Below are 19,889 nucleotides of genomic sequence, written 5' to 3'. Positions count from 1 at the left end.
GTGCTCAGGATGCAGGGTGGAGACACTTGTGTCCATGGCAGCAGGGAGGAGGAAGGAATGAAGGAGAGGGCCAGAGAGTTCCTGGAAGCTGCTGCATAACACTCCAGCTTACCTCCCATTTGTTGGAACTTGGTCCCGTAGCCATACCCAGCTGCAAGGGAGCCCAGGAAAGGTGCCCACCAAAAAATTATATGAAAGAGGGAGAGAAGGAATATTAACGGCTGAAGAACAATTCCTGTCACACCGAGCCCTGGGAAAGAAACCATGAAACCTTTACCATTATTTCTCAAGGGAAGACTGTTTTTGACATAACACATTTTTAAGCCTTCCCCCTCACCCGCTGCAACCCCTAGGGAAAAAGTAACCCAACCCTTCTGATTTGTATTAAGGAATACTTGTCTTTCTGGGAACATTCTAGTCTCGTTTCTCCCGTGTAAGTATTACTTGGGTTTCACATGAGAAAAAATCAGCTTTTAAGCCATTCTGACAGTGGGATTCTATCATACAAGAAGTGAGCTTGGCAGTAGTAAGTGATGCTCTGTGGGCAAGTGTGGTATATGCCAGTGTGTTTAGTGGACAGCTTGACAGGCCAGTTACAAGAGCTGCTTCTACATTTTAAAAAAAATATTCAGAGGGTAGGTTTGTTTTTTGTTTTTAAAGGAGACTTGACCTTGTTGAAGAGTGACGTGTTGTCCAGGTATTCTGAGAAGCAGGAATGCCTGGACACACAAGTTAGTATTGTACGAGACTAACAATGGCCGTGCTCTTCCCAGTAAGCTGACACTGCAAGTCCCGCACTTGCTCTGGCCCACAAGGCTGCAAGGCTGGCCGCTCCAATAACAGTTAAAAAGTGTAGACATTTCTCATTAGAGTTTTCCAATTGGATTGCTAATAGTCTTTGTAATTGCCTGAAGATGATTTTGATATATTGCTCACATTGGGATTTAAAAAAAAATCGGGGCACCTGGCTGGCTCAGTTGGTAGAGCATCTGACTCTTGATCTCAGAGTCGTGAGTTCAAGACCCATGTTGGTTGTAGAGATGACTTAAATAAGTAAAACTTAAAAAATTAAAAAAAAAATCAATTCATTGTGTTTGAATTAAAGTGTTGTTCTGGGATGTGAAGTGATATAGGATTATTCTTTCATCCTACCAAGAAACTTAGAAATTACCTTGTATATGTGTCAGTTTTTACCTTCTTGGCCTTTCTGTGGTCTCTGTGCCTTCATTTCTGTTTCTCCCCTTGACTGGAATTCCTCCTCCATTTCACCTGAAGACAGAACATACCGGGCTTCCAAGCCCTACTCTATGCTGCCTCTTCCAGAACAATTTTCCTAACCTGCTCCACACCATATTTTCCCTCTCATGGACTGTGCCCCACCTTGTATTATATGCAAGACCGTAAGCTTTTGATTCATCTCTGGAGGCTTTGGCTGTTGTAATATCTTAATTCAGGGAAAAGGAAGAAATTAATGGCATTGCTACTTTTATAATGTGAATACGTATAGCTACCCAGTTGCTGAAAGGGTTATAGATAAGCTTAAAAAATAGCTGGTTCATGTTCAGAGAACTAATATCTAAAGCTGTATGGACGCTTTGAGAGCTCAAAGTTGGTTTTCTGGAAATAGACACAGTATTGCAGAAACTTTGGATTGTCTGTCTGTGATTGAGAAGGAAAGTCCTTCATCCTGAGTCTCCCCGTTCCCTTAGTGTTCCTGTGACTTTCTGGCTGGGCTTCCACTTCTGATGTGTAGCCTCTGGGCAAGTCTGTTGCTGCTTGGAGACTGAATTACTTTTTCATCCTAACTTGTTGTCCTGGAGCTGAAAGGTAATGCAAAATGCGTTTTGTATTTTGCAGATTTAAAAATCACATTTAATTATTTTAACATATAGTAGAATCTAGGAAAAGATGTGACATCTTTAAACCATAGATGAGAAGCCATACTTTGCACCAAGGCGTAAGTTGGAACAGGAGTTAGGAAACATGGGCTTAATTACTGGTCTTTTCTTTTCTTTCATTTATTTATGTATTTCTTTTGCCTTTTCTTTTTTAAGTTTTTGCAAATCTAATCACTTAGCTAAAGGAGTTCTGTATGGCATGTGGACTGTGGTGTAAATGTAATAATATATTTTAAAATTCTTTGAAATGAAAACATAATGCTCTTTGAGGGTTCCCAGACCCAATTCCAACGTGTGTGGGAGTTACCCCACATGCAACACCGAGCAATTCTAGGACACCAGCAGGATGTCCAAGAGTTCCACTCAATTCTGACACAACCTACTCAGATCTCACAGGTTAAGGGGTCAAACCTACAAGACAGCCCTCTCCACTGGCCCCTCACTTCAGATGCTGGTCACAAACCCCAGGTTGTTACCTGTGTTTCTGACTGACAGGTACAGATTGGTGGTTCCGATGACCTTCTCCTTAGGTTCGATTAATTTGCTAGAGCACTGTCAGAAATCAGGGAAACACTTAGGCTCGCCAGTTTATTAAAGGATAGGTATCAACAGCCAAATGAAGAGATGCATAGGGTGGGGTCTGGGGGAAAGGGCGCTGCTGAGCTTCCATGCTCTCTCCAGACCCTCCATTCTTTCTGCCTCCCTACCAGTTCACCAACCTGGAAGTCCTAGGAATCAGTCTCTTTGAGTATTTGTGGAGGATTTCTTACAAATATAGACAGACTAAGTCATTGGTCATTGGCTGAATCAACCTCCAGCCCCACCCTTCTCCCCTCCCAGAGGAGGTTGGGGGCAGTGACTGAAAGTTTCAAGTCTCTAATCACAAGGTTGGTTCCCCTGGCAACCAGCCCCCCCATTCTTGGTTGGGGTCCAGCGTTCATTAACATAACAGAAGACTCCTTTATCACCCTTAACACTTGGGAAATCCCAAGAGTTTTGGGAGCTATGAGCCATGAACTGTGGACAAAGACAAAATATATATGAGAAATCAATACTGACAAACCACAATATTGCAAATGCCTTTTGAATATAAGGTCCTGTTAGTGCCGCTAGAAGGAGGGGACAGACTTGAGTGGTGTGAATGTGTCAGGGCCCAGCAGAGCCTTCAGCATCCATCGCATGGGGAGTTAAGAAGAGTATAGGAGGGGCGCCTGGGTGGCTCAGTTGGTTGAGCGACTGCCTTCAGCTCGGGTCATGATCCCAGGGTCCTGGGATCGAGTCCCGCATCGGGCTCCCGGCTCAGTGGGGAGCCTGCTTCTCCCTCTGACCCTCTCCTCTCTCATGCTGTTTCTCTCTTGCTCGCTATTCAATAAATAAATAAATAAAATCTTTAAAAAAAAAAAAATTTAAAAAAAAAAAAAAAGAAGAGTATAGGAGTCAGAATCTCAATAAGTCTCCCTGGGCAATATGGGCATACCGTGGTCCTGTATCCTCTGAGGATAAATTCCAAGAGCCCCAGTGGATGCCTGAAACTAACTGCAGATAGTACTGAGCCCTGTCTATACAGTTGACCCTTGAACAACATGGGCTGGGAGCACTTATTCCCGACGCAGTTGAAAATCCACATACAACTTTGGACTCCCCCAAAACTTCACTACAAATAGCCTACTGTTGACCAGAAGTCTTATAGATAACGTAAACAGACTGTTCACACGTTTTGTAGGTTCTGTGTATTATATACTGTATTCTTTTTGTTGTTGTTGTTGTTTTATTATGTTATGTTAATCACCATACATTACATCACTAGTTTTTGATGTAGTGTTCCATGATTCATTGTTTGCATATAACACCCAGTGCTCCATGCAGAACGTGCCCTCTTTAATACCCATCACCAGGCTAACCCATCCCCCCAACCCCCCGTCCCCTCTAGAACCCTCAGTTTGTTTTTCAGAGTCCATATATACTGTATTCTTTTTTTTTTTTAAGATATTTTTTATTTATTTATTTGACAGAGAGACACGAGTAGGCGGAGGGGCAGGCAGAGGGAAAGAGAGAAGCAGGCTCTCCGCTGAGCAGGGAGCCCGATGCGGGTCTCAATCCCAGGACCCTGGGATCATGACCTGAGCCGAAGGCAGACGCTTAACTGACTGAGCCACCCAAGCGCCCCCATATATACTGTATTCTTAACATAAAGTAAGCTAGAGGGAAAAAAATGTTAAGAAAATCATAAGCAAGAAAAAATTCATTTACAGTATTGTATTTATGGAAAAAAATTTGTGTACAAGTGGACCCGTGCAGTTCAAACCTGTGTTGTTCAATGATCAGCTGTGCTGTTTTTCTTCCTAATCATACATACCTGTGATAAAGTTTAATTTATAAATTAGGCACAATAGCAGATTAACAACAACAGTAACAAAATAGAACAATTATGACAATATACATAAAAGTTATATGCATGTGATCTCTTTCAAAATACCTGATTGTACTGCCCTCACCCTTCTTGTGATGATGTGAGATGTAAAATGCCTACCTAATGAGATGAAGTGAGGTGATCGATGTAGGCTTTTTGACCTAGCATTAGGCTAGTATTGACCTTCTGGCTGTATATCTGAAGAAGGATTATCTGCTTCTGGACTGTGGTTGATGGCAGGTAACTGAAACCACAGCAAGCAAAACCGTGGATTGGGGGTACGGGGGGACTGGTGTGCCATGCTGTGATCCGAAGGGGAGTCTGAGCCACATGTTGAACTCTGCCGTGGATTCCATTTCGATGTGCCCGTAGGCCAGCTGTGGGATGGCGTCTGGTGCATTTGGAAACCCAAGTCAGGAGCTCAGCAGAGGGGTCGAGTCCCCAGATACACAGTCTTGGGAAGTGAATCAGTCAAACCACAGAAACCAGCTCTGGCTGATTCAAGCAGAAAAGGAATTTATTGAAAAGATGTTGGGCAGCTCTCAGAATCTCTAGGAAGACTTAAGAACCGGGCTCAGAAAACAAAGCAAGGAAGAGGGGACTTAGCAGATAGAACCACAGCCAGGATTGTGCCGTGGAAGCAGATGCTGAGGACACTGCGGTCCTTGACGCCTGCCCCGCTGGCTGGCTGCCGTGCCCATCCCCAGAACAATTCTCCGCTTTCTTGCCTTCCTCGTGGCACCAGCTCCCGATGCCCTGCTTCAGGCAGGTGAATCTGGCCATGTCTGGGTCATATGCCAGCATCCTGATTACACGCGGGGCTAGAAAAATGAGTAACTGGCCCTTTCAGAATCCAGGAGGGGTGACAGTGGGAAGTGTGTGGTGAAGGTAAGGAAACTTGGATACTGGACAAAGAAATGACAGCTGTCCATATCGGAAGATGCACCCAGTTGGTGATAGCTGCAACTAGGGGGTAGGTAGGATTGGCCAGAGGGAGACTTTAGGGAGCGCTGAGGGGACAGTCCTGTGGGCGAGAGGAGCTTGACAGGGAGCTGAGAAGGAGCAGCACAGAGGGAAGAGGGAGACTGGGCAAGATTTCCTAGAAACCAAGGAGGGGCACTTCAGGAGAAGAGCCAGTGGGCAGATCGAGTAACCTTAGCACTTGCCTTCCTGGCGTGTCCTCACTGATGACCTCAGCAAAGCATTTTTGCTAGAGTGAGGGGGCAGGACACCAGAAACATGGATGGGAGGTGGTGTAGCGTAGGGGTTCCATCCCGGTCCGCCGGCCACCGGGCAGCGGAGTGGGCTTTGGCTGGTTGTTTAAACCCTCAAAACATGGGTTTCTTTGGGTATGGAGATGGGATAATAATGGTGTCCACAGAGGGTGCTTAGGATTACGTGGGATAGTGCCGGGCACAGCATCTGGTCCACTGTCAGTGTTTAATAAGTGTTCTCGCTGTCACTGTTACTTTCGCCCACAGTTGAAGGGTTGAAGGTCAAAGGGTCGTCTCAAGTGAGAACAGCATGAGTCTCTCCTGTGCCTAAGTGGAGGAGAAAGACAGCAGGAGGGGATGCAGAGAATCCCGGAGAGGGCAGGATGGGTAAGGGCCTGGAATCAGCCCAGGTTCCACCCAGAAAGGGGCTTTGGGGCATTAGTCTTTGAGAGAAGGAACGCCTCCTCCATGGGTGGTGTGAACTTGGAGAACATCTTCACAACTTGAGGGACAGATTGGAGTGCGGGGCTTTTGTTCTGGCCTTGGGAAGGCGTGGCCATCAACAGGCAGATATCCCGTTATCAGTGAGAGCACCTCTGACAGACCCCTGCTGGTATTATTGCTCCAGGCCTTTTCCTCTTTGCTTTGACCTTGAAGCCTGAGGCTTCATGTAATAGAAGAAGCTAGGAAAATCCTGTCCAACCAAATGATTTCCCCCCCTCTTTGGGGATTCAGTGGGGAAAAACACTGGTTTCTGCCTTCATTGTTCAGTGGTTCTTTGCCAGTAGTTACTTTGCCAGGAAGAATGGCGATTCTAACCGTGGTAGATGTGTTTTGTGTCTATCGTACTTTTCCTCCGTAAACTTCTGGGAGAAGTATTTTTTTTTTAAGTTAAGAGTAAGAACTGAAAGCAACTTGTAGAACTAAGATTACAATGTGGAATTTCATAACTCACGTAGTTCTAGAACTTACTTCATAAATCACACAGTTTGGGCCTTTTCGCCGAGGTCCCTAAAGCTGGGTACCTTTGGATCATAGGAGTGATTAGGGAGGGCAGTGTCTGTGCTAACGGTAGGTGGGAGCCTGTGGAGGCCTCGCCCTAGAGTGGCCGGTCTCATGTGGGCAGGCTTCAGTAAGGGCTGCCCTAGGCAGGAGCTGCTTCTATCTGTGCAGGGATCCATCCCAGTTCTGTGTAGCACAAGAGTACTGAAATCCCCCCGGGCGCCTGGGACTAGCGGCTGAGTCCTGGGAATACCTGCTGTTGGCTCAAGGTCCAAGGGAATTAACAGCGCATGAGTCCCTACCTTTGTGGAATCTGTAGGTCTTCTCCAGCATTCTCAGCCCTGGGCTCTGATGGGCGCTCCCATTCTCCTGACTAAGGAGAACAGCCCAGTAAGTAGCTCAGTAGCATAACATGTCTTTCCTTGAATGCTTCAGAGTCTAGACAATAGTGTTCTTTTGCTACAGTCTCCTTTGTTACCTTTCTGAGGCAGAGAGGGTTTGCAAAATATGTGTGAAGCCAATTCTCTTGTCCTTGTACTCATCCAGTGGCTAAAGCCTGGTCATGGCCCTCTCTCGAGGGATTGAAAGAGTTTGCATGGAAAGGCAGGGAGCTGTAGATGTTGGGGCTTTGAGAGGCCGATGAAAACCAGTCCATTTAGGAATATGAAAAACCAGACAGTTCCATCCTCCCTGGAGGTGGTCACTGTTGTTTCTCAAATCCCTGCCAGAGGGTAAAGTTATTTTTCACCTGTTCAGAAAGGACAACAGCCTCTGAAGGCTGTGTTCTGAAACACTACAGTCTTCTTCAGAAACTGGTTAAACCTTCAGGTTCCTTTAGGAGTAAAGGCCCAGCCAGACCCACAGTGCATGAGACCCGTTTCAGGGCACGTTGTGGCGTGTGTCGGGCTCGTGTCCCATCCCAGTGTTCTCGTTGTCCAGCAAGCCCTCATCGTTGGCTCCCTCCCTGTCTGGTCCCTCCTGCCCTCACGGTTCATGACCTGTACTCCACCACTCAGAGCCGCCAGGCCAACTGTCTAGTGTGTTTTCCTTGCTCGGATGGTGTTCTCCAGATGTGGCCTGTGCTTTCCTTAGCCTTTGTGTCTTCCCTCCGGCTGTTAGTTTTGTTCAAGTGGCCTTCCTTCAGTTTCCATTCGAGGTCACTGTTCCTTGAGGCCCCTGCCTCCTCACACCCCCGACCCCAAGCCTTTCCTGACTTTTTCAGAGAGTTCTGTTCCTCTCTTTGAACTTCTTGATCTTTGAGTTTTGCTTGTTGGCCTACAAGCCTTGTCTGGCTCCCTGGATCTTAACCTTGAGGGGAGAATCTTTCTAGAGCTAGCCCCCTGCCCTGGGGCAGCCAGTCCTTACTGAGTATTTGCCACAAGGCTGGGTCTGCGATTCCTGGGCCCTGTTGCTCATTCCAGAGGGGTGGAGCACTGCGTTTGCAGTGATGTGTTCGTTTGGTCAGGTAACATTTCTGAGTGGCCTGAGCGGTTGGTTATAGTTAACTCATTTCCATATCGAAGTCACTGGACTGAAATGTTTTGATGGGTATGTCTGATATCAGCAGATAGATTTAATTTTCCTAGGAATACAGAGTCTGGGCATCTGACCACTCCTCTAAGGATGTCAGAGCCATGCTTCTTAAGTTTGCCAAAGAGGAAACTCATATCGGACCTGGGACCTGAACCAAGGTCTTCTCATTTCCACAGAAATTTCTTTTCTCTTATTCTACCCACTTTTTTGAACTGTTTCTTTGTTTTATATATAGAGAAGAAAAGTTAGCTGAAGTTTCTGAAAAAAGAGGAGATAAAAGAGGAAAAGTCAGATAATCTTAGGCAATGATATTCTTTCCAGACAGCACATGTAGAATTCCTCCTCCACTTGTCCTGCCACTGAGGGAAGAGTCAGCTCTGCGGAAGGCAGGTGTCTTCAGAAGGGCTAAGAGAGTGTATGGGGCAGGGTCCATATAAACAAGAGCCCCCTCACCTCAGATTACTGTCACCTGTATTTCCCCTCCCTGTGTTCCTGTTAGAGAAGCAAAATGGCTCTTTTATTTTTCTCTTCTCATAAAGGGCTTTTCCTTAGAATTCTCTTGCTGGTGGGGGAGGGGTGAACATTAGAAATATGTGGCACGAATTTATCATTTGTTTTTACAAGATGCCTGAGTTTATTTTACGCCAGATGAGGGGACTCCTAAGAGGGAAAGAGGCCAGGTGAACTGTGACATAAAAGAAGCATTCACATTACTAAGGGCACACATGTGAAAAGGTTAATGCTGACTTTAGAGTAAAGGAGAAAAGGGAGGGAATTTTGTCTTTTACTGCTGTAGCTCGTAAAGCTTAAGTTACTTTGATGTCATCGATTTGGAAATGAAAACTTTGGCATCTTTAAACACAGTATAATTTCTTAGCTACCACTGATATTTGAGGATTGTTGTTGATGTCCACAGTTGGCTAAATTTTGGCAGTTTGCTGTGTTTTTCCTCCTTCCGTCTTTAACAAATACTTGAGGGCATGTGCACATGTGTGAGTATTGTCCAGGGCAGTACCTACGTCTAAAATGGTTTTATCTTTGAAAACTTACTTTTTAACTTAGGCAGTGATGTTAAATCTCCTTGTAACTTGATCTCCTTTCCAAATTGTGAAGTCAAGTGAGTTGAAACTGACCAAAGAGAAAAATGAATCTGTTCTATGACTTTTAGGAAGAAATATTGACATGATTTTACTTCTCCATTATGAGATTAAAATAGGGTTTTCTCTGAAGTTAGAGAAATTCTGGCTGTGTCTAGTCTGTTGCTTTAAGTTGGACCTTACATATCTGATTTTTGTTGGGTTTGTAAAACTTCCTGATTGTGGGATTTAAAAATCTCTGTTGTGATATGAGATGGCCCAGGTTTATATTTCATTTGTTCTATTCAGAGATAATTACTGCTACCCGTTTGGGACTTTTAAATCCCCAGGTCAGCTCTGACTCAAGCCCAGTTGGCTTCTCCATCTGTTCTCATTACTTTTCTTGTTAGGTGACAGTCTTCCTCTTAGTAACATGATCTAATATTTATTGCACTTTTAACTGTGTGCCAGGCATGAAGCAAAGGCATTATTATCTGATTTTAACCTCAGGATAACTATATGGTAGATACTGTTGTCATCTTCATTTTAAAATAATAAGGCTGGAACTTTTGAGAAGTTAAGTGATTGACCTGCTCAGGACTAGAGAGTGGTGACCTTAGGCCTGGAATCTAAGTTTGTCTACACTCTGAAGCCCAAACCCTCACCCAGCCACTAGACTGCCTTGGTTCCTTGGGTAGGTCCTGTGAACTTGGATAGGCCCGAACTCCATACTAGCTTCATGTTACTGACCTCGACAGATCTGCATTGGCTTTCTGGCTCTCTTAGTAGCTGTGGGAGCTTGAGTGAATTGCTTAAATCCTTAAAACCTTGTCTTTGTTCAGAATTTGGGTGTGAAATCTGATGATAAATCCACTTTCGGTGCACGAGACAGGAAGAGACTATAATTATTTTACTTATTACTTATACAGTGGCCTGACTTTTCTAAGATAGGTTTTGGCATGCGAAGTTGCCTGTTTTCTTTTTCTTCTAGAATGCTGAGCCCTGGCCACCTCCATCTGATGTTGGCACTTCTTTACATCTGTCACCTCCTAGGGTTCTCCAAAACATTTCTGGAGGCAACTAGGTGTGTTAGTGGCTTTTTGGTACACAAGTCATGGAGTGGGTCCTTGCCTTTTGGGGTTGGAGGGAGACCAGTAAACAGCATACCTCTTCTCGGCTCAAGTTCAACACCAGTGGAGAAGTGGCAGAAGTTGGGCAGATGGAGACTGAGCTGTCACCTTGATTTAGATAGGGGCAGTAAAGTGAAGGGAGGAAGGAAAGATTGCAGCCAGGATTCTCCCTATCAGATGAGGATTTTGGAGGGGTTCTTTGGTCTCTGTGTTGTTTGCACCTTCAAGGAAATGGGAGACGGGCTTGCTGAAGGTCACAAAGCTTCTATCGGCCAGCAGCTCTGAAACTCAGATGTCCACTTCTGGACCAGTCTTGGGACCATGTTTGGTGGAGCACTTAGGTGGTGGGAGTAGACTAGGGAAACACTGTATTTTGGAAAGTTTGCTGGAATCTTTGAAAATAGCTACACATGTTGCATTTCGGGGCTTCTTCAGTTAAATATCTTTGGATTACATGGCTTTTAAAATGTCATATGACCCAGGTGCCTGGGTGGTTCAGTTGGTTAAGCGTCTGACTCTTGATTTTGGCTCAGGTCATGATCTCCGGGTCATGAGATTGAGCCCCGAGTTGGACTCTGTGCTCAGCATGGAGTCTGCTTGAGGTTCTCTCTCTGTCTCCCCCCACCCCACCATTTGTGCATGCTCTCTCTCAAATAAATAAATATTTTTTAAAAAATAAAATGTCATATGGCCACTGATAGTTTCTTGGTGTATATATCACACATACACACGCACATACATATATACACATGCTTTGCATTTTAGGTCTTTAAGTATATTTATGTATATGTATGTATATGTGCATGTACATTATGTTATTATGTTATATATAATATATGTTTTTCTTTTATTTGTTTTCTATTTATGTTTTTGGGTATGTTAATTTGTGTCTTGGTTCTGAAGAAAAATCATCATAATGATTAAAAACTGCAGAAAAATATGACTGCCATGTGAGGTTTTATGTAATGATTATTCTTAAAAATACAGATTTGGTGATGGTTTTGGCCTTGAGGGGCAACCCTGGCTACACTCCCCATCCTTTCCCTGTTACAGATAGTCTACTAATTTAGAGGCCAAATCTCTTTCCCCCTCCAGCCCCTCACCTCCACCCACCTTACATGTATGTCTTTTCTTGATTTGGAGTTTATGAAAATAGTCATGTTATTCAAATGCATCCAGAAATGAAGCCTATTAAAACTTAAATGCTTCCCCATTTTTGTTGAATGCTTACAGAATCTGTACATTTGATACGAAGTTATATTAACCATCATCTAATCATCTAAAAGTATCTTAAATTTTTGCAGCTGTAGAATTATATTAGACTTCTGATAATTCAATTTTTACATTTAAAACCAATTTAGACTTATCTATAAGGGAGTAAAATTATATCTCTTGAGAGCCATTGGTCTAAGTATATACTCTTAACTCAGCATTCAAATTTCAAAACTACAACAAAATTAATCTGTCTTGTCTTTTCTTTTTTAGCTTCTCAGACAAACTATTTAGTGGAAAGGGCTTACATTTTCAGCCGTCAGTTCTAGATTTTGGAATTCAGTAAGTATCTTCTTTATAATTTTTAATAACTTGTTTAATTTGCATTATTTGCCATCAAGATATCATTTATATATATGCTTAAAATATATTAATATATTTAAAATGTGTTTATATATAACATTTATATATCTATATATAAAATGTTAAGTACATTTTAAGTATATTAGTAATATAAGGGATATTGACCTTGGGACTTGTTAAGAGGAATATTTTTGTGAAAAGGAGAGTGTAAAATTGTTTTAGCCATTTCTTCAGTTTTTAATAAATACTCCTTATAATGTTTTATAGTAATTGGAATTTAATAAGAAGTCAATATTAAGTCCTGTTTTTCTATAACAAATCAGATCATTTTATAGTGAAAAACACTAAATACTGATGGTTTCTGAACTCTTTTCATTAGATTCATTTGCTTGTTTTTACTTCTCGTTATACTTTGTTATGCTCTGTGCAAACGTTAGTTGTTACCATTAAGACTTTGGAAATAAGTCAAGTGGGGAAGACAGCATATAAACTGTAATTACTTAACAGTGCATCACATTCAGAACCAGGAAGATGAAGGGAACATGACTTGAGTGTTGGTTGAGGGACTAATCTGGGAACTTGGAGAAATTAGGAGAAGGGCGATGCTGGGCCGAAGGGAGAATTTAAGGACTCTTGTTGGCATTAACACTTAAAGTGGTTGAAGTTCGAAACTTCAGGTGTTAAACGCCCTGGGTGCAGCATATCTTGGCACTGAGAAGATACGGTTTCACGTTGGTAGAGTTTCAAGTATGGAAGTGAAAGTGTTTCAGGTGTCAAAGCTCTGCTTACTTAAGCAGCCTGGAACATCAATTTCACAAAGAGCTGTTTTGAGTTACGGGATGAGTTAGGTGAATGAAATAGGCGTGGTGCTGGGAGAGCATCTGGGGGCAGTTAGTGGTGGGCTCCTGGGTTGCCCTCCTTGACTCATCTGGATTGCCTTCTTTCCTTTCCTTCTGATCAGCAAAAGATTAGAGCTGCAGTAAAGAAGGAATTTTAAATGTAAAAGTACCTTGTTGAGCTTTTAAAGGAGATTCTGTGAAAGGAAGAAGAGAGGAAAGTGGGAAGGGCGCTTGCTGACTTTACCAGATTCTAGGTGTCTGTTTTTTTGTGTTTGAATTTGTATATTTTTACTGTTAGGTAAAGAAACGTTCAAAGCTGAATTTATGATAAAACCTCACTGGTTTGAGATTCTGAAAGATCACTTTACTTAGGTGAAAAGTCTTTATCGTAAAGGGAACTTTAATGCAGGACCTACTTTTAAAAATATGTATTATACAACATTGCGCTGTATGTTAACTAACAAAAGTTAAATTAAAAATATGGAAGAGAAAAAAGAAAAAATATATTACAGATTGGTAGATATAATAAAATGAATGTAGTAAGTACAGTTAGATGAGGATAATAACTCTAGTTCATAGGATGCTGGCTATGATATATTTATTCTTCAGTAAGATAAAAGTCCTGTGATCAGTGCACATGGAGGGATGGATGTCTTGGCTACAAATGTTAATTAGCTATATGCATCCGTTTCTGGTCCTGATGACTTGAAGCAGGTTGAAAAGCAAATGTTTAAAATGTTTTATTTGCAAAGGTTATTTACACTTTAGCCTTGACTCACCTTTGGATGGTTCAGTTTTGTTTATGTAGTACTTTATAGTTCTCAAAGTACAATTGTGTCTCTTGTCAGTTGAGTCTTCTATCAATTCTAGAAGGATAGTGGAGTAGTGGGGGCAGGTATTATCTGAGAGAGAGAGAGTTGCTTGTGTGTCATTTTCAAATATCTCTGTACTTGAGCATGGACTACAGATGCTCATGAATTTGTCGCTGAGCAGTAATGTTTTTTGCCCAAGGGCATTTCACTAGAAGTGACAGAACAAGTCTTCTGATTTCTTTTTTTTTTTTTTTTTTTTTCAAAGATTTTATTTATTTATTTGACAGAGAGAGACACAGTGAGAGCAGGAACACAAGCAGGGGGATTGGGAGAGGGAGAAGCAGGCTTCCCGCCGAGCAGGGAGCCCAATGTGGGACTCGATCCCAGGACCCTGGGACCATGACCTGAGCCGAAGGCAGACGCTTAACGACTGAGCCACCCAGGCGCCCAGTCTTCTGATTTCTAAGCCAGCACATTCCATGCTATTTTTTTTTTTATAAGTGAGCTCTAGGATATGATTATGGGAATAAATTAATTTTGCTAAAGATTTTTAAAAATCTCGATAAGAGCAAATGGTAATCTAAATTAGAACACTTCTTTTTTTTTTTTTAAGATTTTATTTATTTATTTGAGAGAGAGAGAACATGAGTGGGGTAAGGGGCAGAGGGAGAAATAGGCTCCCCGCTGAGCAGGGAGCCCAATGTGGGGCTTGATTCTGCGACTCGGGATCATGACCTGGGCTGAAGGCAGACACTTAACCAACTGAGCCACCCAGGCATCCCAGAACACTTCTAAAATTAGTCAAGTTTTTCCTTACTTTTTAACAAATGGTCTAATTTATAGGCATTAGATTTGAACTTCAGCCAGAGAGTTCTTCTGATTTCTTCAGTGCCCTTGCTCAGCTTTTGCTATTGTTTATTTCGAAGCTGACCTTGGGCAAACCCAACCCCATCATTTTTCATAGCTCTGGTTTCCCTCTGGGATGCAGAATCAGGATTGTGAGATTCACCTGCCTTCTGCCCACGTCTTAGGGTTGATTATAAGGGTTAATATTCTGCTGGTCCGGAGATTAAAAGTGCTAATCATTCATAAGAGATTTTAATCATTCTTTTATAGTATTAAATTAATAGAGTATCTTCCAGTTGTCACTAGTGAAGGAAATTCTTATCCTCAGAACAGTTTTAAAAATAGAATTAAAAAATAGAATAAAAATAGCACAGTGGTAACTAGGTCTATGTTAGGTCTGGTGAGGTTTCTGGTGGATGCGGTCACTGGGCTCTGTAGAATCGCTGTTTGGATTCTGATTTCTAATGTGTTTTTGTTTGGGCAATGTCTGTATTTTTTTTAAACTAAACATCTTGTATTCCAGTGATATGAATGGGATATAAAACTTTGAGGATAAGTAGTAAGAACTTTGCTAATTGAGTCGTATTATTTACCTAAAACCTAAAACGATGGAAGTCTTTGTTTATTTAACTTAATGGAGGGAAAAGGCAAATGTGAGCCCAGCACTCCCAAGGCAGGGCTCTCTGAGTTGACCCTTTATGGTAGTATAAAAAAAATTCAGTTGTATTAGGTAAGAACATTAAAATAATAATAAAAATTTTAAAAAATCAAGGTTTTGATCACATTAGTGTGTCTTTTATTTATATTTGGATGTAAAGGACTTATTTTTTAAAATACACATTGGCTATATTAAATCTTCAGTTAAGACTTGTGATTAAAAGTAGGAGGTGTGGGGCACCTGAGTGGCTCGGTCAGTTAAGCATCTGACTCTTGACATTAGCTCAGGTCTTGATCTGAGGGTCATGAGTTGAAGTCCCGCATTGGCCTCAGCGCTGGGCTTGGAGCTTACTTAAAAAAAAAAAAAAAAAAGTCGGAGGAAAAGCTGGAAGAGGAATGTGAGGGATTTGATGGCAGGATACAGTAGTTTGGAAATCCCATTGTACATAAGACAGCGTGTACTTCATTTTCTCTAAAACACACAATTCTTAGTATCAGAGAAATACAAATATAATGTAGATGAGTTTCAATGTAGAATATAGTTTTATTTCTAGGCCATATTAAAGAGAGCTGTATACTTGGGTCCCTGCCTCTGAGGGCATTAAAACTGGAGAAATGGCTTCAGTGAAATTCTTGTGGCTCTCTGTGTATGACAATGTGACTTAACTGGTAGGAACCAGAGGTAAATGATTCCAGGGAACATGGCAGGTAGGTGGGCCAGAGATAGCTCCGCTCCTTTGCAATTCCTTTGCTAGCCTTGCGGGTGGAAACGAGGAGGAAGGAAAAAATCAACATGAGTGTCCTCATCAGTGAGGGTGTTCGCTGGAAAGCAGATATTCTTACCTTTAGTGTCATGAATGTTTTGAAATTATGTCTAAAACTTCTGTGTGTGTCTGTGGAGGGAGGAGCCAAAGCTTTCCTCAGAATTTTCTAAAAGACTCATGATTTAAATGGATAAGAACAAGCGATAGAAAGTGTTGCTGAGTTTGCGTTCTTCTCAGAAGAATGGTCTTTAGCAACAATTACGTTTTCCTTTCGTGAGACTTGATAAAGTCTCTTTGTGAGTAGAAATCCATTCCCCACCCCCACCAAAGCCTCTTTAAACTTATTACTCAGAGAAGAAACTCTAAAACAAACTGGGTTTTTCTATGAGTACGGTTTCTTATCTAAACCTATTGTCATTTGAATTAGAGCCCCATTAGGCGAGAACCTAGTTCCTACTCTGTTATTTGCAAGCATTTTAATGGCGTTGCGTTCTTCTAACGCCAAAGTCAGTGAGGTGTTACCATTGGTTGGCATAAGTGTCTCATGAAAGAAAGGATTCTTTTAAAAGTTTTTGACTTGTGAATTAAATGTTTTATTAATAGCAGGATTTAATCATTGTTGCCTTTAGCTTTAATGAACATCAACAGCTTTTTGGGTTTAAAGTATATACATGTGTGAGTGGGTGGAGGGATGGGTGGATGGATGGCTATATTTACGACCACACAACCCATTGTTTTTTTCTCTTTGTTCCCCTCCTAGGTTCCTGGGTCACCCTGCAGCAAAGATTCTCTATGCTTATAACCCTAGTAGGGATAGTGAGGTGGTGGTGAATTCAGTGTTTACAGCTGCTAGACATTTTCATGTGCCTCCTGTTCATTGCAGGGTAAGTGTTGATGTACTCTTTGAAACTATGCTATGGCAGGCGGCCAGGTTTTCTTGCTTTCTTTGGCCTGAAGTTTTTACTTTCTGCTCCCTGTCTTCCTTTTTCTGCTACCCACACTCTTTCCTTCTGCATGTTTGCTTTAGCATTTATTTTTTTCAGTTGTCCATAATTTTGGTGGCTCTTGATATCTCCTTGGGAAAAAAAAGTTTAGTCTAAACAAGGTATAATGTTGTGTATCTAATAGGACTTTTTCATGGTTAAAGAAACAGTATTATGTGTCTTAAAATGACTACAAATGCTGAACCATTTAGTAATTAACACAATTTTTAGAGTCGTGATCTCTTGGCCTGGCAAATCTACTAGAATAGGACTCCTTTCTAAATGTAGGAATAGGAAGTAGTGAATGGCCCTTATAAAGCTAATTTGCACCATGACAGAGAACTACCAAACCCCGGTCTTCTGGTAGTTTAGATTTCAGTGGTCTTTAACTTCAGTGAAGATTCCCAAATACTAGTGGGTTTTATTTATTTATTTAGCTTACTTATGTCTACCTGATACACTGTTTTCCTTTTAAATATGGGACCAAGGAGATGGTGCAACAGGGAGCCCAGTATTGTGTTTATGATAGTCTGTCCAGATAGATGCAGCTCCTGACTTTCATTAGGAATTGGCAGGTTTATACATCGGTGGCTCCTTTTACTTAAGTAGAGTTAGAACTGTGTTTGATAAAGGCCGTTGAACACATGGGTGCGGAAGAGGAAGGAAGAGGAAGAATGTGAGGGGGCAGGATTCCCAGTCCGAAGTGAAAGGACTCGGCAGCGGCCTTGCTGTAAGTCTGTGGTGTGTTCTTTGACACATTATCTTCGGTTGTTGGATTTTGATCCATTTGGTGATTCTCAGGGATTCATGATACTTCTGAATCAAGGGCACAGAATATTTAGACATCTGTTAATGGACATTATCAAAAAGGAGGTCTCTGAAAGACATTTTTTTAGAGAGGTCCATTCCATATGGCTAATTTGGTACCTTCCTTTCAGGTAATTCCAGCAATGGGGAAAACATCCTTCAGAATTATTTTCTTACCTACTGAAGAAGGAAGCATTGAAAGTTCTTTATTTATTAATACCTCCTCGTATGGAGTCCTTCCCTATCACGTAAGTAACTTTTCCCTCTAGTCCCTTGATTTGGTTGTTGATTTAACAGAGGGGTTTGGATATTTTATAAAAGACTTTTGGAAATGTTGCCACCTGCTTTATGTCATTAGAATATAAGATTGTTAGTGATACAAACTCACCAGCTTTCCCCCTTCTTCTGCCTCCCATGCCATACACAGTTGGCTGTCTCGGGCTCAGAGCACAGAGCTGAAACTCTCACTATGGATCTTTGAAGGGCATTGGAACAAAACAAAGAAGTCTACTATATCCTATTTCTATTATAAAATAGAGTGGGCTTTCAGAACTCTGCCCTGATCTCATGAGCAGACCAGAGGGAGGAGCTTATAAAGGCAGTCCCTAGTGCTTCTGCCCCCTTCCCTCCTGGGCTCGGGAATATGTCTGATCAGGGGACATGGCCAGTTCTCAGGGAGCTTGCTATTCATATCAAGGCACCAGGGATGGAGTGTGAAGAATCTTTTTGTTGTTGTTCACAAAGTAGTTAGGAATCTTTTTTTTTTTTTAATTTTATTTTATTATGTTATGTTAGTCACCATACATTACATCATTAGTTTTTGATGTAGTGTTCCATGATTCATTGTTTGTGTATAACACCCAGTGCTCCATGCAGTACGTGCCCTCTTTAACACCCATCACCAGGCTAGCCCATCCCCCCTCCCCCCTCCCCTCTAGAACCCTCAGTTTGTTTCTCAGAGTCCACAGTCTCTCATGGTTCGTCTACCCCTCCTATTCCCCCCCTTCATTTTTCCCTTCCTACTATCCTTTTTTTTTTTTAAACGTATGTATTATTTGTTTCAGAGGTACATCTTAAGTGGTATCTGTGACATCTTTAATAGGATGTGGCATCAAGCCAAGGTCTATAATTTTTGTGGTTATTTCCTACTGGTTTCCATTAAACACTTGGTCCCATATCAGAAAAATTGTTTATTTCTGAAAGGATTTGCTACAGTGAGGAACATTCAGGTTAAATATAGCAACTTTTGTTGCTTTCTTTTGTAGAAAAAAATATATATGTAATAATTGGATTAATAGGGTCTTAAAGACCAAGGTGGTGAATACAGATTTCCTTTGGAAAGGTATTTTAACATCATGACAAATATGTTTCAAAACGAATAGGGGAGTAATTAACTCTTTTTTTTTCCTGAAGGTATCTGGAATTGGCACTCGAAGAATCTCTACAGAAGGGTCTGCAAAGCAGCTACCAAATGCTTACTTTCTGCTTCCACAGGTCCAGAGCATTCAGCTTTCACAAACACAGGTAATTTTAATAGTAGATTTATTTTGAATTCTGGTAAATACCACACTTTGTAGTCCTCTAAATTGATGTATCTTTTGCAGCCCTTTTTATATAGGATTGTTAGAGATGTTAAACTCACCAGGTTTCAGAATTGGAATTTTATTATTTTCTGCTTTTTTGAAAAAAATCCTGATCTATATAGAAATAATACATGTATGTGAAGGATCAGTGGAATCCATGTGCGTCTCGTGAAAGGCTGTATGGTCTATGGTGTTGCTTTCTCATAGTTGGCTTAATCTTGTTTTTGATCATTTGAAATGTTTCCAGTTTTTCATTATTATTGCCATTAGGCCATGTACATGTTTTATAAGTTTCTTTATTTCCTTTTTGGCTTACCTATTTCCTTGAGGTATGTTTTGTAAAGAGAGATTCTTTTTTTTTTTTTTTTTTTTTTTTTAAAGATTTTATTTATTTATTTGAGAGAGAGAGAATGAGAGAGAGAGAACACGTGAGAGGGGATAGGGTCAGAGGACGAAGCAGACTCCCTGCCGAGCAGAGAGCCCGATGCGGGACTCGATCCAGGGACTCCAGGATCATGACCTGAGCTGAAGGCAGTCGCTTAACCAGCTGAGCCACCCAGGCGCCCGTAAAGAGAGATTCTGTAGTTAAAGAGTATGAACCATTTTGTAGAGCTTGTTAAATCTTTCCAGGTTGCTTTTTAGGAAGACAGAACCTCCATGGTCACCAGTAATGATATTTTTTCAGGAATGTCTTACTATCTTCCCCTCTCCCTGCTTCCAGTCTCTCCTGAGTGTGGCTTAGTGGAAAGAAACGTTTTTG

At 41.6% G+C, this 19,889-nt stretch overlaps 1 protein-coding gene across 1 annotated transcript in view; it reads left to right on the top strand.

Moving 5' to 3' along the window:
- TMEM131L (transmembrane 131 like) overlaps positions 1 to 19,889 on the top strand; it is a 162,227-nt gene that overhangs the window by 69,546 nt on the left and 72,792 nt on the right. Inside the window, exons 4-7 of the mRNA XM_044912863.1 lie at positions 11,749 to 11,817; positions 16,517 to 16,640; positions 17,678 to 17,794; positions 18,960 to 19,070. Of these exons, the coding sequence (XP_044768798.1) occupies positions 11,749 to 11,817; positions 16,517 to 16,640; positions 17,678 to 17,794; positions 18,960 to 19,070 (421 nt within the window). The remainder of the gene's footprint in view (positions 1 to 11,748; positions 11,818 to 16,516; positions 16,641 to 17,677; positions 17,795 to 18,959; positions 19,071 to 19,889) is intronic.

The sequence above is a fragment of the Neomonachus schauinslandi genome, chromosome 2 (assembly GCF_002201575.2).
Source record: "Neomonachus schauinslandi chromosome 2, ASM220157v2, whole genome shotgun sequence".
NCBI classification, from domain to species: domain Eukaryota; kingdom Metazoa; phylum Chordata; class Mammalia; order Carnivora; family Phocidae; genus Neomonachus; species Neomonachus schauinslandi.
Note: the sequence above shows the minus strand (reverse complement) of the source record. Positions and strands in the feature narration are given on the sequence as shown.